This window comes from Malus domestica, chromosome 08, assembly GCF_042453785.1.
Source record: "Malus domestica chromosome 08, GDT2T_hap1".
NCBI classification, from domain to species: domain Eukaryota; kingdom Viridiplantae; phylum Streptophyta; class Magnoliopsida; order Rosales; family Rosaceae; genus Malus; species Malus domestica.
The window spans coordinates 14,016,479-14,043,789 of record NC_091668.1 but is presented as its reverse complement, the minus strand read 5'-3'; the positions used below and the strand labels follow the sequence as shown (position 1 = coordinate 14,043,789).

General features: G+C 33.7%; 3 protein-coding genes and 1 non-coding gene across 31 annotated transcripts; 2 read left to right on the top strand and 2 right to left on the bottom strand.

The window, feature by feature from the left end:
• Positions 1 to 356: 356 nt before the first annotated feature.
• Positions 357 to 1,235, top strand: LOC103450123 (uncharacterized). Its single transcript, XM_008389440.3, has one exon. It carries the CDS (start codon positions 357 to 359, stop codon positions 1,233 to 1,235), a length of 879 nt encoding a protein of 292 aa, XP_008387662.3.
• Positions 1,236 to 6,569: 5,334 nt separating this feature from the next.
• LOC114826278 (probable L-type lectin-domain containing receptor kinase S.7) lies at positions 6,570 to 8,735 on the top strand. Its single transcript, XM_070826293.1, has 5 exons — positions 6,570 to 6,657; positions 7,086 to 7,208; positions 7,493 to 7,759; positions 7,928 to 8,102; positions 8,282 to 8,735. Exons 1-5 carry the CDS (start codon positions 6,570 to 6,572, stop codon positions 8,733 to 8,735), a joined length of 1,107 nt encoding a protein of 368 aa, XP_070682394.1.
• Positions 8,736 to 12,311: 3,576 nt separating this feature from the next.
• Positions 12,312 to 12,383, bottom strand: TRNAG-UCC (transfer RNA glycine (anticodon UCC)). Its single transcript has one exon. It is a non-coding gene; the product is annotated as a tRNA-Gly (tRNA).
• A 5,439-nt stretch (positions 12,384 to 17,822) lies between these two features.
• LOC103450114 (probable receptor-like protein kinase At2g42960) lies at positions 17,823 to 22,656 on the bottom strand. Of its 28 annotated transcripts, none has more exons than XM_070826930.1 (12): positions 22,198 to 22,656; positions 22,044 to 22,107; positions 21,756 to 21,825; positions 21,004 to 21,166; positions 20,774 to 20,805; positions 20,511 to 20,592; positions 20,366 to 20,422; positions 20,177 to 20,246; positions 19,192 to 19,253; positions 18,883 to 18,950; positions 18,727 to 18,804; positions 17,823 to 18,275 (listed from the first exon to the last, which is right to left on the bottom strand). In XM_070826930.1, the coding sequence occupies exons 4-7, from the start codon at positions 21,099 to 21,101 to the stop codon at positions 20,383 to 20,385; spliced, it is 252 nt and encodes an 83-aa protein (XP_070683031.1). In that variant the 5' UTR covers positions 21,102 to 21,166; positions 21,756 to 21,825; positions 22,044 to 22,107; positions 22,198 to 22,656; the 3' UTR covers positions 17,823 to 18,275; positions 18,727 to 18,804; positions 18,883 to 18,950; positions 19,192 to 19,253; positions 20,177 to 20,246; positions 20,366 to 20,382. The 28 variants fall into 28 exon arrangements, with proteins under 28 accessions (XP_070683031.1, XP_070683036.1, XP_070683032.1 ...); XM_070826935.1 differs by lacking the exon at positions 20,177 to 20,246 and having other exon boundaries at positions 17,823 to 17,941; positions 18,090 to 18,275; XM_070826931.1 differs by lacking the exon at positions 19,192 to 19,253.
• Positions 22,657 to 27,311: the final 4,655 nt, after the last annotated feature.

The window sequence follows — 27,311 nt, the reverse complement described above, 5'->3', positions numbered from 1 at the left end:
CGGATGCCACAAAAAACATCATATATGGGAGGTTATATAAACTTCTGCACTCGAAAAACAATTGTCATGCATCTACATGTGCTTGCATAATCCCAATCGAAAATTTTGAAATTAGGAAATATCTTAGTGTGCTTCGTGGTGTTACAAAACTTACCTAACGTGACTATCAACTTTAAACATATGACATCTTTTAATTAAATTATTTGGTGTATGTAAGTGTCACGTGAATGAGGCATTGTCACGTGACATGAAGGACCCTAACACTTTTTTCTCCTATATAATATAGCTTTGTACCAGTTATTTACCACACAACTTTCTTAGTTCTTCTCTTAGATACATACCACCTCACAGTCAAAATGTCCTCCTCCGTTGTAATTAGCCAAGAGGCGCTCCACATTATCAACACCACCAATCGAGAAATTTTTTCTCGTTTGGTACTCGTTCTCCGTCGTGACTTAGCAGAATCCTTGATGATTATGGCGATGTGGCTCTTTCTCCAGGAGAAGGGCTACAACAAATTCGTGTACAAGATGGTGAGGCTTTCAAACGCTGTACTCAATGGTTTAGCTAATGAAGCTGTCCAATGCTTGAAGTGCTTAGAGTCTACCAATTGCCCTAGAACCATTTCAAGAACTGCACCCAATTGTGGTAGCCTGCTCCTCACTAAAAGGCTCCTGGGGAAGGAAATTTCACTCCAAATCGTCAGCATAAACCGATACACATTAATCAGTGGGGTAAAAAATTTCGTTACCAATGTCTGTGCTAGAATTTTTACTGACATTTTGCAGCGGATTTTGTTTCCGCGCTCCTACGTACATTTTAGTCCGGAGGATACTTTTGTAATCCCATTATTTCCTAACCGGCTGTTTGGTAGCGTGAAAATAGTTAACCCCAACAGCTCCATCAACCACGGTGTTCCTACCGGAGGGATATGGGGTTGGAGCCCTTTCCTTGAACTGTCAGTGGATGATAGGACTATGTTCCTAACATTTTCGAGAGGCTTCCCTGTGTCACAGGATGAGGTCAAGGAGTTATTCATGGAACTTTTGGGATCTGAAACCTGTGTGGAACGTGTGCAAATGGCAAATGTTCCTCCTAATAAACAACCTTTGTATGCTAAACTGGTGTTGAGTACCGTCGTTTATGTTGATCGTGTTCTGAGAGGGACTCGAGTTTCGAAGTTCAGGATCAACAGAAAACACATTTGGGCGAGGAAGTATGAACGAAGGGAGTAGAGGTGATCACCCCAAAGGACACAGCGCCACAGTTTCTGATGTTTAAGTTTACTGGTTTTTCTTGCATCTTTTTGCCATGAGAGCTGTGACATTGTACTTAAGTCATATAAGGATGAAAATAAAATGCTTCGTTTATGGATTAAGTTTTTCAGATTTAGTCTATGCAATTCCTGATTTTACTTCCCCATGTTCTACCATATTCTGAATTGTAGTATATTTTGAACCCTCACAAACATCTAATTAACTTGTATGCTAATGATGTCAAGAAAGAAGAAAACAAAAAATTACAAACCAAAGACTTAAACTTCTAACTTTAATGTTCATAGTCTCTTATTTGTTAGTGTGACATTTTTTTTTTATTTGCTTAATTATGGATTAGAATTGACACTTAGTACTACGGTCGAGTAGTATTCTTCTTCACTTGTAAGTGAGAGGCCTTAGGTTCGATTCTCGCCAAATGCAATTTGAACCATATTATTGCTAGCCCTTTATAAGGCTAAACCCACCCCCTCCCCTTAATTAGCGTAGATAATATCGTTTGTTTAAAAAAAAATTATGGATTAGAATTAATATCATTCATTGGAATGCTAGAATTTACTTTCTCTATATATATATATATATTTTTTTTCTATATAACGTAATGCTAGCGAAGACATACGATATTAGGAATTTCTCATTTAATAGTGTGCATTTTAGCGCTCAAATTTCTATATGACACAGCGTACAAAAACAACGCATAAAAAATAAAATGGCATATTTCCCTTTCTCGAATAGCAACTATATCTAACGATAATCATTAATACGTATGAAAAACCTTTGACGGACAGTTATACTGCGTTATCATACTATAGAAGTGTGATATGATTAATGGTTCAAAGAAATATTATCTTTTGAAACCGAACAACAAATAAGCTTTTGGGCTTCAATCTACAGGATATATCAAATTCCTTCTATCTATCAATTCACAAGCAAAATTTTAACATCATTATTTGAATGCCCTTCTTTTGAGCAGTTAAACAAACTATGTGATATAGTAATACCACTTAAAGTACTCTTCATCTATGTGTTAATTTTAATCACTTTTTTCTCCCTCTCCCCCGTGGCCCCGGCATCTCTCGCAACATTGCAAGAACATACAAAGTCATGGTCGTATGTATATACCAAGTGTGATGAATTATATGTGCTAAGTTGGATCATCTTTTTTCACACATTTTTGCATGTTAACTAAGTATTTTAACAGTCGTGATTATCATGTTTCAGCTTTTTTGCATGTAAACCAGGTGGGCACAGTACGACCACCATCAGAGAACCAAAAGGAAAAAAGAAAACAAAAATGCTATATTCTTAGTATAATCATTTTATTATTTTTTTAATAGAGATGAAAATCATATGTTTTAGTGGTTCCCAACTTTTATTAAAAAATAATACAAATAAATAATAAATGTTGTAATACTCAAGAAAGTAAAATGAAAGATAGAATAAGACCTTTTTATTCTTTGGCTTGTTTTGTATTACCAGCGGGGTCTTACCGCTTACCGCTTTTCTTTGGTGATAAAGTTTTTGGAGCTACTTTTGAACAAATTTCTGTCTTTTTCTGCTAGTTAGAAAGACAAAAATTTGTTCATTAGTCAAAAATTTACTTTTCAAAAGTTTGTTCATTGGTCAAAATTTTACTTAATGTAACAGTTAAATCTTGTTGTATTGGCAATTAGAGGTGACAAATTAATCTATTGAGTTGTTAATAGACATCTATTAAGAACTATTTGGTTTGATTTCATCTTACATTAGAGGTGACAAATTAATATATTGAGTTGTTAATAGACATCTATTAAGAACTATTTGGTTTGATTTCATCTTACACCTTCGTCACTATTATCAACTTAACTCTCTATTATGATGATGTTAAGTTAAACGGGTTTTAACAAATACCTATTAACTCAATGTATTAATTTGTCTCCTCTATGTGCACCCACCAAAACCATATACAAAGAGGATTTGAAAGATGGAACTATTAGCAACCTTCTCGTTTTAATTTACAACTCATTATCCTTGTTTTGTAATATTAAATGATAATTCAAACTGTTAATTTTTTTAGACACTTTTTAACGATTATCTTTACAAAAACACTACCTAGATTCAAAATCATTTAGTCATTTAATTGTTATCCAATAAATATATGAATGATGTTTTTGACTTAACATCGAAATTTTGAAAATGTTAATCAAAGAGTTCAACTAAATATTTTTGTTTTAGTTAATTTTTGAATAATTGATTTTTAAATAATGAGTTAGCAATTAGATAATTATGAAATGAAGCGACATTTTAAAATGAACATAAAAGTTGAGAGGTAAAACAAGAAGGTCGGAATAATAAAAAGGCTAGTAACATCCTTTTAACATAAAAAATATATATATAAATTGAGTTGAAAAAACGGAAGAGCATCCTCTTCCAATTCTCTTTGTGAGGATCTTAGGGATCCTAGGATCCTCACATCCTATCCGTTCATCTTACATCGTGCAATCAGTTTTCATTAGGTACTATTTGTGTTAATTTTAAATAAAAAAAATTCAAAATAATTTATGATTGCCCGATGTACGATGAGTGGATAGAATGTAAGGGATCCTCACAAAGAGGATCCGGATGGAATCCAAATCATGAAAAAAACCATGTACAAATAGAATTTAGTAAACCATATACAAACAATGGAATATTTTAATATTACCCAAAACTCCATTCAAAGTTTCCCTATCACAAAACTAGAAAGAAAACATTAACTAAAAACAACATAAAATTCAGTAGCAGTATATGACTCCAAAATAAAATAGCAATTAACTTTATTTTCCTATATAATTATGCACATATGATACGAGTATCCACACAATTTTAAGTCAAAGCCTCTATGGCTCCCTCCAATTTACAGTTCATGTTTTTTCTTCTCTTCTTCTCTACCTTTCTCATCAGCAGCCAAGCCTCTGTGCACTCCATGAACGATCAAACACGTACCACTTTCTCGTTCTCCACCTTCACTCCTCAAAGCTGTAGCAATGGTGACCTATTATGCATGGGCTCAGTGACAGCAAGTAATGGGTATTTGAGCCTCACACCAGAGCCACAACCCACAACAAGACAATTTAAGTAGTTCATCATCTTCTTCTTCACCATTGTATAAGGTTAGAAGTATGCATGGTTTCGGTTCGATTCGGTTTGGTTTTTTGCCAAAACCGGAAACTGAACCAAAATTACTGTTCGGTTCGGTTTTCTATCGATTTGTGTTTAGTTCGGTTTGTATGCGGTTCGGTTTTTCTCGGTACTGTTTTTGCTCGATTCAGTTTTTTTTTTCCAGTAGCAACAAAAAAAAAAATCTAAGAAAACAACTTACAGCCATTTTGTAATACAACTTCCAGAGGAGTATAAATAAAATGAAAATCCCATTTCAACATAATCGATAAAATAAGCATTCCAAATTTCTACTCGAAGATGAGTTCGTTTGATCCTGAGGGTTATTTGATTTTGATGACATTGAGCTTGAACTTGAGCTTGAGGACCTTGAGACCTTTGACTTCATCTAATTCACACAAAATAATAAGAGGATAGTAGTTAGTACTACAAACTTGTACAAAAGTAAATTGGTGCAGATTCAGTTACTGGTGCAGATTCGGTTATTGGTATAAAATTTATATAAAAATGCCACAAGAATAAGACAGAACAAACCTACGAGGTGTATATCGTGATAAACCAAATGAAATCAAACATATATCAAATAATATGTAAAATCCACTTAACACTAAAACCCCTGCACAAAATCTGACTCGAAGAAATGACAACACCCTGGTTTAACATATCTACCAGACAGACAACTCATATAATACCTCACCATTTGCTTTGCAGTTTGTAGTTAACCCCATGCTAATCGAACTTTCCATAACTAGAATACTTCACCAGTTCTTATATTAAAGTAACTTTAACATCAAATCAAAATCAACATGTATAACCAACAAGGAAAGAACATAAAAGAAAATCCTTTGTCGAAGGTCAAACCCAAAATTGGGTAGGCACAACTAGCACAGTTCAATGCCCTCATCTGTTCATACCTCTCTACATTTCATATCGCTGTGATTACTTCACATTAAATACCCTCAAACAAACCGTCATTCATTTTATATCTTAATTCTCTCTTGGAAGATCAAATATGCTAAAAATAAGATAAAATTGTCTTCCATTTTCTCAAAAATAGTTGAAAGACGCATTATTACTATTATTTCTTTAACAATTAAGCAAGATAAGCTTGTTAATTTTGTTGTTGGTGGGTAATATTGTGGTCGAATGAATATGTTTTTACTATAATTATGGTTCTGCATATTGGTCCACCTAATTGCATAATAAAAGACCAGTTACAGATTCCCATAGGATTCCAAAATACATAGTGTAAACTGTAAACCTCTCCCGTGAGTATAAATTTCAATGAATGATTTGGATGAACTTAAAACAAGAGTGCAGAGCAGGAAATCAGATAATAGTAACCACCAATAGTTTTATTGTGTATATATACATCTAAAATTCAAAGCAATACCCACAAACAGGTTCTCAAAATCCCAGAAAACCATCAAAGTCTTCAATCAAGACAAAGAATAATCGATCAAATATTACAATTTCTAAAACATGGGTATTCTCCAATTCTACATGCATTAATCTAAATTACAAGAAATGAGAGTGTGAGACTAACCGTTTTCTGTTGAGACTCAAAATGGCAAGAAGAAGTTGACGGCGAAATGGTAGACTCACGGCGAGGTGTGAGAGATTGAGAGTGAGAACTGAGAAGGGTCGCACCGTCAAGGGTCACGCCGTCACGGGTCGTCACTGGGAATGAGAGGCAGAGAGTTTGAGTCTTTGAATAAGTGATTGAAGACAGAAAGATAGGAGGATCAGGGATTGAAGATCGAGAGAGAGAGGAGGAGGGTCAGGGGGCTGCGCGAAGTCGAACTAAGAAAATGGGAAAGAGGAATCAGGAATACGCAGGGTTACACAATAAACGACGACATTCTCGGATAGGATTATTAATTAATAAAATAATTACACGGTTCGGTTTGGTTTTTGAACCCCAGAAACCGAAATCAAACCAACCAGATTTGGTTCGTTTTTTTTTTTTTGGTTCGATTTCTTCGGCCTCGGTTTGGTTTTCGGTCTAGTTTTTTTTCGGTTTTCTGTTTTTCCAACCCACCCCTAATTGGAAGGGTTTTGTATTGCCTCCCGATGCTCGCATGGCCGGTGTTTATCTCCACCACCTTCATTGTTAGGATTTCTACCTTTCCAAATACAACTGGAGCTGGAGACGGAATGGCTTTTATTTTTGCACAAAACACTAGTCCTTCTCCTCCTGATAGCTATGGCTCATTGCTTGGACTCCTTGATAGATCAACTCAAGGTTAGTTAATATTTCCTGTTAAAGTTCTATTTCTTGATTGGCAAGGCACACATAATTTCTTTTTAAACTAATGCTAGAATGACCACATTTATTAGTTACATTAGTTTGTCAATTGTTAATGAAACTCATTGCAAGTCACATAATGTGGCTTACTACTAAACATTTCATGATTGATTTTCTTCTTTTGTCTTATCGGAAGGTTTCGAACCTAAACTTATCATATTCATGTCCATCACTCTACCCACCATCATACCACTACTAACCACATTTAACGTTTCATAATATATTGCTAGAATTGCTGAATTTGGCAACTTTGGTATATTAATTTTTCAAATTTATTTGATGTTGTCTAAAAATTAGGTGGGGTGGTTAAACAAATGGCAATTGAGCTATAGATACTTTCATGAACAATGAGTTTGATGATCCAGATGGGAATCACAAAGTGATTGACACAACAAGCATAACGAACCCAGTTGTGGCAAAGAGTCTCAACACCTCAGGAATTCATCCCAAGAGTGGAAGAGACATCAGATTCACAATTGCCTATGATGGTTGGAGTCAGATCCTCCAAATTTCTGCTGGGTACACTGATAACCCAGCAGCACTGATAAGCATCCTCAACCAGTCAATTGACATGTCTAAAATTGTCCCAAGCTCACAATTTATGTTGGCTTCACCGCCTCCACTAGGGCCCTCCCAGAGACCCATCAAGTCCTTGATTGGGTTTTCACATCAGTTGAATTGCCAGGAATACCCTTAGGGCCTGCTGAGAAAGGTCATCACAAAAATATAAAGAACATATGAGCCGTTAATCTTCCTATTTTCTTGGGTGTAGCAATTTTGATAGCCTGCACTTACCCCTTGATTTCGAAAGTTGTAAAGAGAAATCATAGGGATGGAGAGGATATAGAAAGCCAGTCAAGAACAACTGCAAATGCTCCGGAAATGTTCACTTACAAACATATTTTAGTTGCCACTCAGAACTTCAGTAATGAAAATCTGCTGGGTGCAAGTGCATTTGGAGTTGTTTACAAAGGCATCCTCTCATCACATCCTCATAAAATTGTTGCTGTCAAGAAGATTTCAGCAGCCTCCAAAAAAGGTTTGTTCTATTTGCATTGTTTTATAATTCACAAAAAGTTACACCAATATGGTACACAAATATAACCAATGTAACACTTTTTTGTTTGGGTACTGCAATTATTTTCCTAATAATTTCTTTCGATTTCTGTTTACTGAGACAATTTTTTTTGTCAAAAATCCACAACAGGTGAAAGGGAGCACTTAGCAGAAATATGTACCATTGGGTGCCTAAGGCACAAGAACATAGTGCAACTACAAGGTTGGTGTCACGAATACGGCCATCATTTTCTGGTCTACGAATACATGCCTAATAGAAGCCTTGGTCAATACATTGGAAAACCATACCTTGATTGGAGAACAAGGTACAAGATCTTAACAGGATTGGCATCAGCATTACTCTAAGAGTGTGACAACCCTGTGGTGCACAGAGACATTAAACCAAATAATGTGATGTTGGACTCCGGTTACAATGCTCATCTAGGCGATTTCAGGCTAGCTAGACTAATGCACCAAGACTCATCAATTACAATCCATTTGGCAGGAACTCCCACGTACATTGCCCCGGAAGACTAGGGTTTTCTGCAAAAGCTACTCCAAAGTCAGATGTATGCAGCTTTGGAATGGTGGTACTAGAAGTAGTATGTGGGAGAAGATCAAAAGGGTTCATGGACGATTACAGTATAGTAGAACACGTTTGGAATTCGTATTCGAAAAATGCGTTGCTTGATTGTGTGGACCAAACGTTGGACAGAAAATTTGAGGAGGAACAAGTGAAGAGGACATTGATTGCAGGGCTTGCATGCTTGCACACATATTCTATGCTGAGACCAAAGATGAGGAAGGTGGCGCAAATTCTTATGAATCCTAATGGGAAGCTATTCAAATTGCAGGATACGAGGCCAGGGCCGAGGGCGAGTGCGGTTTACTTATCAGTATCTTCTTCTGCTCCAACAACTGAATTTGGCTCTAGAAATACCTCATACACTGCCTCATAAGATTGAAGTCCAATTTTTCAATTTGATTAGGTTTTTTAAGCTATACTTTTTTGGTATATTTCGTCAATACTTTGGTGATGTATTCACGACAGAGTGATGTAAATGTGTATTAAAAAAAAAAAATACCATATATGTTTCATCTTGATTGACATTTTAGAGCTAAAGAGAAGTCTTATTTCATGAAAAAAATAATTCCGCTGCCGGGAGTCAAACCCGCCTTTTAATCAAGGGTAAATCTCCAAAATGGTCCCTGAGATTTGCATAACTCATCATTTTGGTCCCTGAGATTCCAAATTGATAAAAGTGGCCCCTGAGATTGTCCATCATCCATCATTTTGGTCATTCCGTTAAGTGTCCAGGAGCTCTTGGCAGGAAGTTTGGGCAATTTTCAAAGCTTCATAACTCAATCGTTTCGTAACCAAATTCGACTTATAATATATCAAAATGAAGATAGGAAATGGTAGAATAAGATTATACCTATTTCAAATCCCAATGGTTGCCAGCAATGGCCGGAAAATAGCCTCAAATTTGACTGGTTCGAGTGAAAACTTGAAAACTCACCGGAAACTGGGTAAACTTTAAACGTTCATAACTTCTTCAATACTCAACGAAATCAAGTGATTCAAAAATGAAAATCATACTTCTTGATGAGATGAAAATAATGATACCTTTTTTGACGGCTAATTCGCGGCTTTTTGGCCGGAAAATGGCTCGAAAGTGACTAACTCGAGACCAAGACAGCTACTTTCGAGCCATTTTCTGATCAAACCACAGAGATTTAGCCATCATAAAATATGCCATTCTCTTTTTTTAGTTGAGAAGTATGATTTTTGTTTTTGAATCACTTGATTTCGTTGAGTATTGAAGAAGTTATGAACGTTTAAAGTTTACCCAATTTCCGGCGAGTTTTCAAGTTTTCGGACCAGTCAACTTTGAGGCTATTTTCCGGCAATCTCTGGCAACCATTGGGCTTCAAAATAGATATAATCTTATTCTACACTTTCCTATCTTCATTTTGATATATTATGGGTCGAATTTGGTTCAGAAACGATTGAGTTATGAAACTTTGAAATTGCCCAAACTTCCAGCCAAGAGCTCCACTTAACAGAGTTTTTAACGGAATGACCAAAATGATGGATGGTGGACAATCTCAGAGACCACTTTTATCGATTTAGACTCTCAGAGACCAAAGTGATGAGTTAGGCAAATCTTAAGGACCATTTTGGCGATTTACCCTTTAATCAAATAATCCAGTTTTATTTTTCTACAACGGATTCTTGCTGGCTTTGAACAGTTAATTTGTTTATAAATTTTGAGTTCGGGCCTGTGTAATGGTGTGAGGAACTATAAACAAACAATTGAAGATAATAGAACAACAATTTGCTATAGAAAATTAAAATTGGAAAATCTGTCTAATACGGGTTCGACTCTGGCAATAGAAAATTATTTTTCATTCATTTCTTTTCTTTATGAGGAAAAAAAAACTATTTTGCTTACATGATAATATAAATTTAATAATTGAAGATAATAGAACAACAATCCGCTGTAGCAAATTTAAATCGGAATTTGTCTAATCCGGGTTCGACTCCCGGCAGCGGAAATTTTTTTGGAATTTGTCTAAACAACATCCGGTTTGTACTCCTAGCTAGATTCAACATTTTCTTACACGACACGAAAATAATGGGTTTCAGGTCAACACGATAATTAATCGGGTCATTATCAGGTGACCCGTTAATGGGTTCTTAATGGGTATACACACGGGTAACGCGTTAAAAAAAATATATTGTAATTTTAAAGTTTAATTACTAAAAAAATTATTATAAAATACAATAGCCATATTGTATATATTGGTATATTCTATATTAAATATATTTTGTATTATTATTCTATATAAGTTAAAAAAAATTAAGTTTTATTCATTTATTTATTTTTATTATGAGAGTTTCTTATTATCATTAATAGGATAAATTTTTCTTAACATGTTGTTGTCCAAAATTAAAATCAACTAGTATAGTATTAGTATAGGCAATAAGACATCCCTACAAGTATGAAAAATGTGAAAGAATATATAAACACTCGTGATTCATCATTCCTCCACGAGTAAACAATGGTTACACTTACATTATCGTTTAGATTTTTAAAACCCTCTAAACCATCATGAATAGTGTTTTTTATTTGAGTGTAAAAGTAATAAAATTAATAAATTATTGTAGAAGTGTAAGAATTGTAATATATATATATATATATATATATATATATATATATATATATATATATATACAATCACTCGTATTGAAAAGCTTTACAACTTTCGTGAATGGGTCAATTTCGAAATCTGACACTATAATTCATGAATCTTAAATTTGTGTATAATCGTCAATTGTTGTTTAGGCTTTATTCTTTATATTGAATTTCATTTTTAAAATTTTCTTTTTTGAAAACATGATCTTCTAGGGGATGTAGGAAGATAAACGGTTCGGATCTTTAATATCATGTCCCGATATTTACGGTTAATTGAAATATGAGTCGATCTTATATAGTTTGTAGAGATTTTATAAACACCAAGCAATATTTTCACTAACGGTAAAACTCTGAACATAATATCAACGATCCGAACTGTTCATCTTCCTATATCCTCTAATACATCATGTTTTCAAAAAACAAAATCTGAAAAAACAAAATTTGGTGAGAAAAATGAAGTATAAATGTAAACAATAATCGACTGTTAAATTTTGATCTATGATATATATGATTATAGTGGCACATTTCAAAGTTAAGCCATTCATGAAAGTTGTAAAGTTTGTCATTATGAGCATTTATATATTTTTTTCTATATTTTTCACACTTCTACATTAATTAAAAAACTATTAAATACTTTACTTAAACAATAGTCATAGGATAAATGAGAAGAGAGTGTTAATGTAGAAAGCCTCACTGAAAATATCATAAATATAACTCTTGAAGACAATATATCAAGCCAAAGTTCCAATACCGTTTCCCATGGTGATTGATGAAAATTGAAGAATTTGATTGTAAGAAAATGTGCAAGGTTCCAAACCTTGAAACATAACTCCCTTAATTTTGCAAATCTTTTGAACGTTTGATATTTTGTAATGTTCTAATTTTTTTTTTTTATGCTCTTATTTTGGGTATGTAAATATATAATATTTGAAAGACAAATGCGTTTTTATGTTTTGAATGTGATAATATGGTATGTATATACTTATTTAGTATCATGTTTTTCATTTTATTATTTATTGGTTTAAAATATATTTTCCTTAACATGTAACAGGTCGGGTCATATTACCTATTAATATTATTAGGTCGATTTTAGGTCGGGTCATTTTATCCGTTTATTTTAACTGTTATTACACGACATGACCCGTTAAAATATTGGGTATGACATGAAAACGACACAAACATGGAAAACACGACACGAATATCATGTCTACTCCTGGCTGGCAGTGGAACATTCCTTTTCCTTTTTGTTGGGGGAATCTATGGAACCCAATTCAACACATGCGAAGTTGAGATAAAAATAAATAAATAAATAAACAAAATAAACAAATGAGATAATGCGTTTGCCGGGAGTCGAACCCGGGTCTATTGCTTGGAAGGCAATTATCCTAACCGTTGGACTACAAACGCTTGGTGTTAAATAGTATTCATAGTTTTATTTAACGATAAAATAAAGCCAGATTAACTAGGGGTGCATCTCCTAAAGATAAAGAGTGGTGCTATCCACACACCTTTTTTGATCTTCTACACACTCTTCTTAATTGACCGTCTATCATATCGAATAATGAAGAAGATTAAAAAACAAAAATTAATGTAGATGTGTGGGATGTAAAAATAAGTGTGTAGATAGCATCACTCAAGATAAACTGCCAAGTGGAAAATACGTATATTGCACTATGGCTTACAACAGTAATATAACATATTTACTTGCCCATAATGGGTATGAGAAGACTATTTTATCATAATGGCTTATTAGTTGAAATGTTCATTGAAACTAACATTTAGTCTAAGTTTACCATCTGAAATTGACATTTAGTCTCAGTTTACTTACATTTTGTCTCACTTTACCCCTTGAAACTGACATTTTAACTCTTTTGATCTCACTTCACCCAATTCTGCCAAAGAAATATTAAATTAAAAGGTTTGGACATTTCACTTTTTAAAAATAAATTATTCAATCAATAGAAAAAAATTAATGCAGCATAATCATTATATCAACCAAAATAAAGGTTACAATTTTGTTCCTAGGGTCGCTTCATTTGCCAAACATCCATGTACTGGCTCAATGGAAATTTTGCACTTGAAAAATACTCATCATAAAGAAAACATGATCAACCTATTCACAAATATATTTCTAATCAAAGTTGGCCTAATCACAAGTTTCACCATAAAAAATTGATCTTAGAACAATTGCATCATATATAATCTAAACTACATATTAATAAAATATTGTTTGTCAACCAAAAACTAATAAAATTACTACTATACCCTTTAATACAAAATTGAAAGAAGATAATAGAATAGAAAACAATGTGGGCATTAAAGTAATTTTGTACAACTAAGTTTTTACTTTTTAAAAAAAAAAATTCACAACTATGTCACTTTATCAATACCCTCGCAACTCTCTCTCTCTCTTTATCAATACCCTCCCAACTCACTCACAACCATGTCACTTTATCAATACCCTCCCAACTCTCTCTCTCTCTCTCTCTCTCTCTCTCTCTCTCTGCCAACCCCTATTTTTTTTTTATGCTTACCAACCTATTAAAAACAAATAACTCCTCTCATAAAAAAATTAAAAAACAAATATTTAAAAATAGAAAAAATATCTTTGTCAACACTAAGAGTAGGTGACCTTTGCTAGTAATAAATAAAAAAACCATTAAGCTACTATGTCCAAAATACTTCTAATGCAAACCCAAAAACCTAAACAAAAAAGTTATCTAAGGCAAATGTGCACATTTTTTAACCAAAGGCTTCACATTCCTTAGTCACTTACTCTAATTGGCAATAAATAATTAGAATTTCGACTTTAACTTACATTTTTTAAGAGGTGTGTAAAAATGAAGTGTCCAAAATGCACTTCAATTTTAACGTTTCTTTAACGAAACAATGGGTGAAGTGAGACCAAAAGAATGAAAAATGTCAGTTACAAGGCAAATTGAGACAAAACCAGTTTTAAGGGATAAATTAAGACTAAATGAAAATTCAGGGGCATGTCAAATATGCCAAATAAGATTAAAAGACATTCGTGTTCTTGACACACCCTGACCGAAGTCAAGGCATGTTGACCGTCACCCGAAGGTGATGTAACCAAAACTATAAGTGATGAAATAATGTGAATAATTTAAAACCGAAACTAGAACTTATTTAACTAATAAAGTGAGTGCGCAGTAGTGGGTAGAACTCATAGAATACAAATATTTAGAGCATAGGTAACAAAAGTGTGCAATCAGAACTAATTATAGTGCTTAATACACAACCAAGAAAGGCTCCCTACATTTATTTAGATATGTCAGAACCCGCCAGAGTTTTCTTGTATGCCACACAGAATTCGGTTGTCTAAGACCTGGAGGGGCGAAAAAATAGAAGGGTGAGTGGGCACAAAAACAAAGGTTTATAAAACACATTTATTTTCCGAACATACTAACCCCTCATTGTAAATCGTGTATAGTTTCCAGAAAATCATACTACGTATAAGTATGAAAACAACTGTAAATAACAATGATGCCAGACATATGTCAAACTACAATATCTCAACAATAGCATAATGAAAATAGGTTGCTCATCAATCTACGGTAGCACACGAGTTCATGCAGATAGTTTCTGACATGAACAAGACTGCGGTGTAATGTATAAGTACACTCTAGTGCTACAATCAAATGAAGAATAGTGATAATCGCAGTCATCTATGAGTCAGAGTTATCTAATGCAACTTGTATGACATGACTGGCACCTACTTGGATCCAAGGGGAGCGTGCAGTGCAGAGGTGAACATACACGTGAAAGACTAGCCCTGGCCCTGAGCAAGCACTAATACCGGGGTGTAGCAATGATGAGCAGACTACATGCATAAATATAAACATGCCATAACCATTCAATAATTCTAGTCAACATAATAAACGTACATGTGCATCCCATAGGATTATTTTGGCATTTCATAGCAATATAACATTTCTTATAACATATTTAATCAAGGCATAATAGGCATAATATCAATCTAAAAACCATAGTGGCATGATATGCATAAATCAATTCAAAAGCATTTGTTGAAACTATAAGGTATATATATATATACGAAAATAAAATGTCCACTCACTGGTACATGGTTGGATCGTAGCCACCTAGCCTCACTTGACCTCGTACGTCCTCGGGATAATTTTCACCTATATGTGAAATAACTAAACTAATAAATTAAATAGGACTTATTCAAAAAGGCTAGGTAAATCTCCCATACTTTGCTCAAATGGAAGGTTTGAATAAACGAAAATGATCTACACAAAGTCATGGACGCGCCCTTATGCACCGCCTAGCCCACGACCACACGTGCGCCCACGCGCAAGCCCATGCACCTGACAGTGACTGACGGACGTTAGGAATATTTCGTCAGAATTGACGGAATATTCCGTTAAATAGTAACGAAGTTACCTAACGCTGTTAGAATATTCCGTCAACTTTGCCGGAATATTCTTCGTCTTCTCCAATGAGCTTCTGCCGGTCACCGCCGTCTGGTTTCGTCGAAAATTGCAAATTTTTGCCAGAAACTGGGAAAATTTTCAAAGCTTCATATCTTCTTTATTTCTCAACCATTTTTTATGCACTTTATATGAAAATGAAGCTTGTGAAGAGTAGAACAAGATTGTACCTTTCAAAAGTCTAAAAATGGACAGGAAATGGCTTGAAAAAGCCTCAAAAGGTTTGGCCTAAACTTCAACTCCTCGAACTCGCTTGTTTTGATGTCAACTCGACTCCAAACTTAGTCCAGGGACCCTAGGGAGTTGTGTAGAAGCTTCCATACATCCTAAAACCTTGTAACTCGGCCTAAAACTCATTGGAGGAAAACTCACTGAGTCGAAGCTTCCGTGATGGCGAGTCAAAACTCAATCATTTCACCATCGGCTGGGTTCACGGGTTCGAGAGGAGTACAATGGTGGTGTTTGTGAGCTCGATCTAAGAGATTTGGTGATTGTTTAAGGGAGTTGCAGAGAGAAAAGAGGTTACAGGGTGAGAGAGAGAAGAGAGAAAAAGAATGAGTGTGTTCTGATTGGCGGAGAGGTGAGAGGAGTGAGTTCTCTGATTGGTGAAGGAATTGTGGAGAGATGTTGATTGGTGAACAGCAAAATGAGGGAAAAAGATTGGTTGTGAAGTTTTAGGGCACACGGGACAGTTTTTAAAAGAAGAAAATGATAAGGTTTTCAGATTTTGGTACAATAAGTCGTACACAAAAATCCGTCTCCTTATCAAAAACAATGTTTCCAACACTGATAAATTAGCACACATGTGTGCACAATTCTACCTGCTGTTAACGTATTTTGACTGAGCGCAACTTTTTCGTTATAGCTCCGATTCAGGTCTAACTCGCACTCATGCGTTCGTAACAACGGGTACTATTTAATTATGCTACTAGGAAAAATAAAATAAACACTGAATACTACATCCACGTCACATTGCCAACCAGGAAAAAAATGTCAATTTACACACTCGGCGAGAAATTACATAGAAAATTAGGGACGGGTCGTCACAGTTCTCCAATTGAGATGCCATATATGACATGGCAACTAAGCCATTTGACTTATTGCTTTCTAGCTGTCTTTTTTGACAATGAACAAACGAATCAAATATTTTTATTTAATTTTTTATTGTATGAGTCTCATTGACAACCAATATAATAAAAACTAAAATTATTTTTAATACTTTTTTAATAGTTAATGTAATTATGTGGTCCAACATAATAATAAAATAAATATTTGACACATCCATTAAAAATGAAGAAGACTTAACATTTGTATTCAATTAATCACATCAGCCATCAACCAAAATTTTAACATATTATATTTGATATCTCCTTTAGAGATGCTCTCAAATGATCAAAAAGTAAATCGTGATTGCCAATCGGATCTGACCCTCTATTAGACCCATGATATCACACTTATATGATTTTATAGACCCACCATTTTTTTAGATTAGTTCTTTTAATGCTTAAATGTTGTAAAATCAGTATAACAATTAAAAGCTTGTTTGGATGTGCTTTTAAAATGACTGAAAGCGTTTTTAGTGATTTTTTTTTTTTTGGAATCAATCCTTAGTAAAAATGCAAGTAAATTCTGGAAAAACACTTTAAGTGCTTTTGGAACCAAAAAACATTTTCTCTAAAAGCACTTTCAGTCATTTTAAAAGCACATCTAAATGAGCCCTAATTTTCCTAAACCCACCTTAATCAGTAATCAAGTACTCTCAAAACCAAGAATGAGATGAACTAAGAGGATTGTAGTTAACACATGCATTTTGTTGGGGTCAGAAGCATGCATTGCCCCCTACCTCCACTCGTGTTGAGAAGTAAACATGTTATAATTCTAGACACATGTAACTGAGAAATTGGAATCCTCCCACATTACATGGAATTTATATGAAAAACAATCAGTAAATTTCTATAATTTGGTTTGTGTTTTGAAGTGCCTGGTTTATCCAAATGGACCCTCCTCATAGGTTTCTTTTCAAAAAAGCTACCAAATCTAAGGTAAAAAATAAACACTCAGTACATGGAAAATGATTGTGGTGACAAAACAAAAGCCACAAAACTAAAATATACCATTCAAACACAACTTTACAGGGTTAATTGGTCAAAGACAGAAATAAATGGTTTTTGTTCTTCTGCACATATCGTTTATTTTTGTTTCTTTATTTTTGTAAAATTTATTCAATTTACATAAAAAATAAATAACACTTAGATATATACTACAAATTACTACCAGCGCATTGCTGTGGAATTAGAAATTGTATGAAAGATTATATTCGAAATATATAAAAAGATTGTATCATAAAAAATTGTTTCAATATAGGTACAATGAATTGAAAGTTTTAACAATCGTACCCAATGTAATGAGAAAGCTCACCACATTGTTGAATAATATTATCAAATTCTGGAATAACACTGCTTTTATGTTTGTTCCCTGCCACCATGGCAGTTCCTGCTAGAATAACAACAAATTCACAAAACATACAAAAAGTTACTGTTATTCTGATATATACAGAACTCAGACCCGAAAATACTAAAAACACAACCCCTAAAATTTATACTGAGTTAAATGTAAAACAAAATATAAGTTTCTTCTTTACCAAACCAGGGAGTAGAAACATAAGACGCATATAAATTCCAACCCAGTGACTGTATACGCCTTGATTGTTGAATGAAAACTACGAGACGTTTGTAAAATGCTTGTCACTGCTTCTTTCATGAGCTCTTCCTGATCTTCAACTTTGAGTTGTAGTAGATTAGTTTGCATATGGATTTTCCTTTGTAAACTACATTTCAGAACAAAAAATGAAGCACATTTATTAAAAAAAAAGGAATGCAGTGTTAGAAACATGGGTAATTAAACAATCAAAATAGTAACCTCATAATTCATATGATCTGGCATAAACTAATTAAAATGATTTGCTTATTTTGGTAAAGGATTAATGGATGGATAAGACACTTTACACAACTATAAGTTTTATAGAAAAGCTTTTCAAGAGCTTAGTTGGAGGAGACAATATATGAAATACATCACTCAAAAGAAAAAGATTACTGAAAGTTACAATGCTTAATTCTATATATTAAATATTATAATGCAATGTGAAAAAGCTCACCACATTGTTGCATGATATTATCAAATTCAGCAGATCCACTGATCTTATACCTAATTTGATGATTTAGAACATCACAACAATAATTTAAAGAGTAAAATATTACAAAGACTAAAACATTACTTACAAAAAGCGATTCGGAACGTCGACCACTTGTGCGGGCAGTAAAGGGAGGGCTCAATGAGATAATCACAAATTTTCCACACTGCAAATGAATAAATTAAAAACAAAACTGCTTAGGAAATCATTTTTAACAAGTTAACAAAGAAAGAGAAGCTACTACCTTTCTTGGGTGTCATAGTTGGAAACTTTTTTTTCTTTCCATAATTACGGCTTTAGAATAATGTGAAGCTGGAATAAGCAAAAATTGACAACGATGAGACATTCATGGTTCTTACCTAAATATGAGCTTACCTACAACAAATTTAGTTTGTATAGCCTCAAATGACCATCACGAAGTTAGTCAATTAATCAATAAAACAAAAATATTTTATATTGTACTTTATTTCCAACGTATCTCCTGCATATGTAGACACTGTATACTTTGATTGTGTAAGAATAGTTTTATGCTATACAAGCAATAGGCTTTTACCTAGTGAACAAAAGGTTCTTTCTAATTATTGAACAAAATTTAGACATATAACGTTCAAATACCTACAATTGAAGAAAATGCAGTGTTAGAAACTGGAATTCGTCGATTAAAAATCCATATAAGATTTCTTGTAAAGTAACCAAACTAATTTAAGCAAATTTATCTTTTTAAATAAATCATAAGAAAAGGAAATGCAAGCAAATAATATGAACAACAATCAACGTAATAACATTAACTAATATAAGATATTTCAACTATTTGTTTGAGAAAACCCAAAGGAAGCATTTGAAATTGCTCATCTTAATGACAAAACCAAATTATACACCTACATGCAAGATTGGAAGGTACAAAGAAAACATTCAAAATCATAAAATAAAATAAAGTAAATTTAAGCAGAATACCCATTTGCAAATGCTAAATCAGTAATAGGCTTCAGATTACAAAAGATGTATTCCAATACCGACCCAAATAATCTACAACACAACATATAAGGCATATTCATCACAACCACATACAAATGTAAATTTGTTGGGAAAAAAATATCATCACCGCATTCTTATAGAAAAAAATTTATTTAAATACTGATTTTGTGGAAACCAGGAGCTAAATGCTTAACTCAGAAAATAAAAATCTCAAACTTTTGCAATTAGATAAATCTAGTAACAATCTACTATTAAAATGGTTTACAATATAGAGTCTTTTGTGATTTTACTGTTTGTATGACACGAACATACCCCCAACAAAAATTACAACTCAACAAATCACTTACCTTAGCCCCAACAAAAAAATCGCAAAGAACAAACATGCATCATGATGTAGCCAAAGCAAAATTATATATATATATATATGTGTGTGTGTGTGTGTGTGTGTGTAAATCAATAGTTCGTCAAATAGAATAGAGGATGTATTTAAGGTTGGAAGAAAGCAGGCTTAACATGCATCAACATGTAGCAAAAACAAAAACAAAAATACTAGAAATATTGACCCTTCAATGATATTGCAATGAATACGGCAAGGCAGGAGGATTCATCCCAGAAAACAGGGGCCGCTCTCTCCTAAAACCAAAACCGTCAATCAATTCCCAAAATGAACTCCAACTGGCAAAACACCCGCCCCAAATAGACCTGAGATCTAAGAATATTCAAGAAGTTCTTATAAATAACTATAACTTTACCTGTCAGCATTGATCAGTCAGCCAAAGACAAAATTTTCAAGCCTAGGCCAAAGGTTTCTGCAAAAACAAAGAATGTGTTATCTCGCTAAATAATATAATGTCGAGATGTTTCAAGTAAAATGAAATACTAATGAAATGAACTAACCTGTAAGTTTCTATTGCGGACAACCCTAAGTAAAGTGAATGCATGTTCTTCGCTCCTAAGAGAAAAAGTTGGGTCACATGTTTTAAGGAAAAAAACACACAAAATTAGTAAACTATTGAATAAATTTCAAATCTTCGTTAAATGAAACACAGAAGAGTTGAATTAAATTCCAAATAACTCCCAAAACAATTATATGGCATAGATGAACTTAAATAAAATTAGTAAAAGTGGAGAAAGGAAACCAACTCCATCCACACAATTACCAGAGAGAACTGCCCAATCGTTGTTTTTAAATCTGAAAGATAAAATATGTACTAATCTTAGAACCAAGTTGTCTTATACATTGAAAAATGGAAAGAAATAAAAAGTGGCGATTTTAAATATAGTAGCTTTCATCACCATGAACTTGAAGCATTTAAAAAACAAAACACAACTTGGTAAAAGATCAAAACTCGAAAGATTACAGGATATAGTAAATGAATATAAAAATTACCTATGAGCTCCTTCAGTTGAATAACCAAGCAACCTCAATAAATTCTTATGGCGAACATGGCCATTCACTTCCACTTCGACCTTAAACTCCTTCCCCATTCTTAATACACTAAGCTCGAGCACAATTTTTAATGGCTGAGTTAGGTTCCTTAGCTTCAATACCACTGCATAATTAAACATCGAAATATGGTGAAAGCCATGTCTACATTTTCCTCAAATCACCATTCATACATTCACATGGTGTTGAAAGAAAAAACCTTGAAAATAAAGCACTACATATACACAAAATATGTTCAGTAATAAAAGCAGTAAGAAACTAATGTAATTTTCAGCTTCTAACTCATTCATTTGATCAACATATTGATGAAACTAATGTATTTTTAGTTTCTAACTCATTCATTGGATTGTAATTCATCAGATTGTAATTCATGTGGTCACTTGTCGTATTGCTATGTAATTTCGTCAATATGATCCGAATCAGAAAAGATAGAACACAAAAATAATTAGGATAAACAGAAAAATGATTAGGATAAACAGAAAAAATGATTAGGATATATAAATAGACGAAGGACTACCATAGCAAAACCAATTAGTTGGTGAAAGGTGACTAAGGAATTAGGACACAAAAAGCCTAATAAAAAATACTCATAAGAGAAAACCGAAGGAAAATTAGGGAAAATTGATTGCTATAAACAATTAAAATTGAGAAGAAAATAGTAATACCACAAATGGTAAAATCCAGAAAAGACTTACCTTTACTTCGTGGCGAAACAAAAACCCTAAACTTTCATATCTTGAAACTTCCTTGTCTCTCAACTGTGGACTGGAAGTCCGGAAGCATACCAAATCATACACCAACATTCAAATCCGAACACACAAACAAAAACCCCAAATTTATTTATTTATCTTTTACAGCTAACGAATTTGCGAACAGAACACGGCCAACAAAATCATACACCCACACTCAGAAATGAAACACACACACAAAAAAAAAAAACTTGTTCAAGGAAAGATTCAATACGAAAAACAAAAATTATATACCTTGATCACAAAGGGCGTGCAAGCTTGCATACAAAAACCCCCAAAATTCGAAGACCAATGTTTCCTGCAAGCAAAAATCAAACTAGATCAGATAGCCACATGCAAACCACCATAAAAAATTAATCGAGTAGACTGAAAAGGCTAGAAAGCTTACCAGAAAACGTTAGGTTATGTGGGTAAAAAACGGATTCCAATGGAATCCAAAAAGGGCACAAATAAATTCGTAGAATTGAGAAAATTTACCAAACAGAAGTTGGGAACGGAGGCCAGAAATATGCAAAGGCTGGACAAGGAAAAAAGGGAGTGTGAGATAGAAAAAGATGCAGCTTGCAAAATAAGAATCGCGAGAGACAAGAGAGATGGAAATCAGAAAAACAAAAAGCAAAGAAGTTGAACAGGAATCCCAGCGATGGTCGACCCGGCGGAGACGATGGGCAAAATCGCCATTTTTCTGTGCAAAAGTGGGAAAATAACACTAAGAAGATCATTTTGGGGGGCATTTTCGCCACTCCACTGTCCGTGAACAGTTTGAGTTTTGGTATAGGAATTATATATATATAAATAGGGAGACCACAAAATATTGTAGGGGGAGAGAGAGGCTTCATTTGTCTATGGAGGGGGAGGAGGAGGACCTTTCAAAGGCTTTCATGGTTTGGGGCATTTGGGTCGTCTACATTACTGTACAAAGGTAGGTAGCTTAACACAATCTGGTCAACATAGCCAACTTTTTTGGAACAGGGTGCTATTTGGATTCTCTTTGTGAGAATCCTAAGGGTTTATCGTATTTATTCATTAGTCATCATACGGTCAGAAATCATTTTGAATTTTTTATATAAAATTGAACACAAACAGTACTTAATAAAGTTAACTGCATAATGTAATGAAAGACTGAGAGGAGTTGATCCCTAGTATCCTCACAAAGAAAATCTAAAGAGGATATTCATCCAACTTTTTTGTTTTTGGTCAGACATACATAACTTCTATTGTTCTACACTTAAAAAAAAAAAAAACTTTACAGTAATAAAGTATTACTTGTTGAGTTACATTTTTCACCAAATAATAATAAAAGTGATAATTATTGTGAATGAATTGCAATTATACAAATATATCTATTATTGTGTAGAATTTTGTTGTACGATCGACCTTAATTAGAATAATTATCATTGTAAACAAAGAATATTTTATTTTCTTAAATTCAATTTTATTTATTCGAACTATATTCTAATATAATTTAATTACAACAATAAAGATCGGCTCCGGGGAGCCGAGAATGAGGCAACTGCCGTAACAAACTCAGTCTCACAGTTTGAGAGATCTGCAAGACCTGCAGAACAAAACAAGTGAAGGGAGTCCAACAACAAGAGTCAATAATTCATAAACTGAATGACAATAATTATAGAATAAAGTAAGAAAAAATGTGACATAAAAATAAGGGTCGGTTTGGACCAAGTCCCTAAGAAAAACGTATTTTAACTGTCAGTGATTTTATAATGTTAATGGTAACGTATTTTCTAGGGTATTATGTTTTGCATGTGTTTGTGTGTTTGATTTTGGAAAAAGGTATTAATATTTGGTATATAGGTATAATGTACATTACTTTGTAGTTAATGAAGTTACTTTATTTTCCAATTAATAGGCTATGGTCAATGTCTCGTGCATCTGTTTATGGATCAAAACTTAATAAATTTAGTGATGGTCCATTGAAATTTGACTTGTGTAAAAAGTTTCTTTTTTATATATACTTTTTTTTTAACAAACGATATTCTTTACGTTAAAAGAATGGAGGAGTAAGCTAACTTTGGCAGAATTGAATCTAAAACCTCTCACTTATAAGTGAAGATAAATATCATCATATTGTAGTACTAAGTGGCTTATATATACATTTTTGTATGGCAAATTACTTCTAAGTTCTAAATTGAGGGTTGACAGTGTTTACTTTTGCATCTAAGGTTTAGTATTTACATTTGTTCTAAGGGTAATGTTAGGGAGACTAAATTTTATAAACTAAATGACATTCAAGTTTACGATTGGATTATTACTGAAGTGTTGATTAATATGCTTATTTTTAATTGGTGACACATCATTTAGTTTACAAATTTAATCTACCTAACATTACTCTAAATTAATGTATTTTAATATGTTTAAGAGTCAACTCAAGTAACATTACGGAGTGGTAGATCATAGGTTTAATCTTTTAAGTGCATGTTTACTTACCATGAGAAAGAATGAGATACCCAGTAGATGAATTTATGGCCTGTTTACGTAACCATAATCAATATAGGGATGAAAACGCAGAAGACAAACAGGGTTAAACTGTACGTAAATTTGATAAGAGTTGCAGATGAAGAGAAATGGAGATGCACTAAAGAGAAAGTGAGATAACCCTAGGGTTATGATGGGTTAATAGGAAGGGCAATTTTGAAAATTTAAGAATAAATAAGGGCATAATTGGGAGAGAAAGTCAATTCCAATTATCCCAGCAATCCGGAATCCAAGTACCATCAAACTATAGGGAGTCCAGTTCCTCAAATTTCCAAAATTTACGTAAGTCAACCGAATTTTTGATTTCCCAATATTTGATAAACACCGGACTATCCCATAATCAAAATTCAATTCCGCTTTTCTATTCCAATTACCCTTACGTAACGTGTAGGGGTGGAAAAAATACCGAATATTCCAAACCGAACCGAAAATACCAAAAATTTCAGTACCCAATACCGAACCAATCTCGAAATTTCGGTACGGGAATCAGTCTCACATTTTCATTCATTCGGTAATCCCGAACAGAACCGAAATAAAAATATATATATTATTTAATTTTAAATATATATTTGGAATTGTAATAGATGTCGGATTTGGTTGAGATTTAATCTCAACCATTGAATACAAATCAAACCCTTAAAACTTAATCACTTTCTTTCTCCGTCTCTTGACTCGACCTCACCTCACCACCCTCGCCGATTTCTCTCTCCGTCTTCGAATCTGGCCATACACACATCACACAAGTGACTCACCTCTCTCTTGACTGACCTATCACCTCTCTGATCTCTCTCTCTCTCGACTTCTCATCCCTCACTATGGAGAAGTCTTCCTTCATGACACAGAGGCAGAGCCACGGCCACCAATGCCGCTCACCTCTCTGATCTCTTTCTCTCTCTCTCTCTCTCTCGACTTCTTCATCCATGGTGTACCGATTCTCCCCCAAATCAGGTAAATTTTGGAATTAATTTAGGGTTCGAATTCTAGATTAGGGTTTGTGAAATTTAGCACTTGGAAGATACTGATATGGAGGTTGATGATTTATGGTTTATACAGTTAGCCTTTACCAAGCAGAGTAAAGAAAGAGATCGTTGAAACTTGAACCTGAGGTTAATGATCCGGTATGTCAAAAATCATCTCTCAAACTCAACTTTTTTTTGGGTCCATTATTTGATTTAGCCTCTTGTTTGGTTACGGGAAATTAAGATTTGATGTTAATGCTGAGTATATATCCGGATGTGGATGAGGATATTTTAGATTGTGTATATGATATTTATTCGATAATTACATCGAAAAATAAAGAAGAATTCTTGTATTTTTGTTGCTGATGTGGTTGAATTAGCATTGAAAAGAATTGTGCTTGGGTGAATTGCAGCCCTAGATTTTGTTATTTTGTGTAATAGTTGTGCTGAGTTTGTGTTGCCGAGTTCTGTTTTGAGGGTCATGAAGTAGAAGATATGTAATGGGGGTTGAGCAGTCTAGTGTAGTCCAGTTGATGTTGCATTATGCTTAAACAATGATGTACATGGCTCCGATGTTTTGATTCTTGGAAGTTGAAACTTTTGCTGAAACTTCTGATGTTTTATGGTATCTTTATTGAAAATTTTAGTGCTAGCAGGTAATTGAAAACCTGTATACGTTATATGTTTGAGAATATATTCTTGTAAAGATTTTTTTCTCTCTCTTCCTTCTTGTTTACATAATCGCATTTGAAATTCTCCAGCTTCTGAGTCTTCATTGTTTATTATGTGGGTAGAGCAATTCATTTGTTTCGGTGAATTTTATAGTGTTGAGTTACACAGTGACTAGGTTGGATAAGTTATCCTTTATTTGTTGCATACAAAGAGAATTGAAATTATTGGCTTGATCATGGTTGCGCCAAGATAGTCTATAATACCACTAAATTTAAAGGAATTCGAGTTTGATGTTGCTTTGGGTTGATGTCTTTTTTATTAAAAACTAGAAAGGCATATGTTACCTGACAAAAGTGAGGTCACCATCTGTTACCTCATTCTTTGAATGCAAGCAAAGCTTGTTGAAGAAGAATCTCTTTTGCGTTGCTCTGAGAAGGTTTAGGGAGTTGCAATAGATTTTGAATGTCCTTTTCTTCCTTGATCTGTTCTAACTATGCGTATTTGAAAGTTTGTTGTAATATGATTTGATTTGAGAATATATATTATTTGATTTGAGAATTCTCCTTAATTGTTACCTTAGTACTCTATCCAAATAGATATGATTTGAGAATTCTCTTTAATTGTTTCCTCTTAAGAAATGCCATTTAGCATGCATAGATTTAAAATTTAATGTTGTACGTACCTTGCACATATTGAATATGTTATTGCATTTGAATTGGATATGTGATGTATTGTATTGGAATCTGGATATATGCTAAATTGTGGTTGTGATATATTAATGTGCATTGTTATTATATTTGTTAGGATGGATGGGACTAGTAGCCAATCTAGTACATCTATGGTCTCGGTATTAGGAAAACGAAAACAAAACCAACCTAGTGGTACCTTCAACTAGGCACTCCCTCACCTCAAGATTATTTGCATGATGATTATTATGAAGATTGTTGGGATAATGATCCGGATGTGGAGGATCCATCAAAAGAGAGCGACGGCACAATAATTTAAGATAGCCAATGAAGTGGATATGTACTTCAATGATCTACATCAAAGCATAACATATGAGGATTTCAATCTTTTGGATTGGTGGAAAGGAAATAGTGGTACATATGTAACTCTTAGTAAAGTTGCTTAGGATGTATTGGCCCTTCCTAGTAGCATCGTTACTAGTGAGAATGCCTTTAGTCTTAGTGGGAGAGTTGTTGATCATTTTAGAGTTTCCTCAACACCTAAAACGGTTGAGGCTTTAGTGTGTACAAATGATTGGCTTAGAGGAAATGAAGTTTGTTTCTACAAAGAGCCTACACTCGACGAATTCAATTTCTACAAAGAACTTGAACGCTTAGAAAAAAAGTAAGTAAATAATTTAATTTCCTCT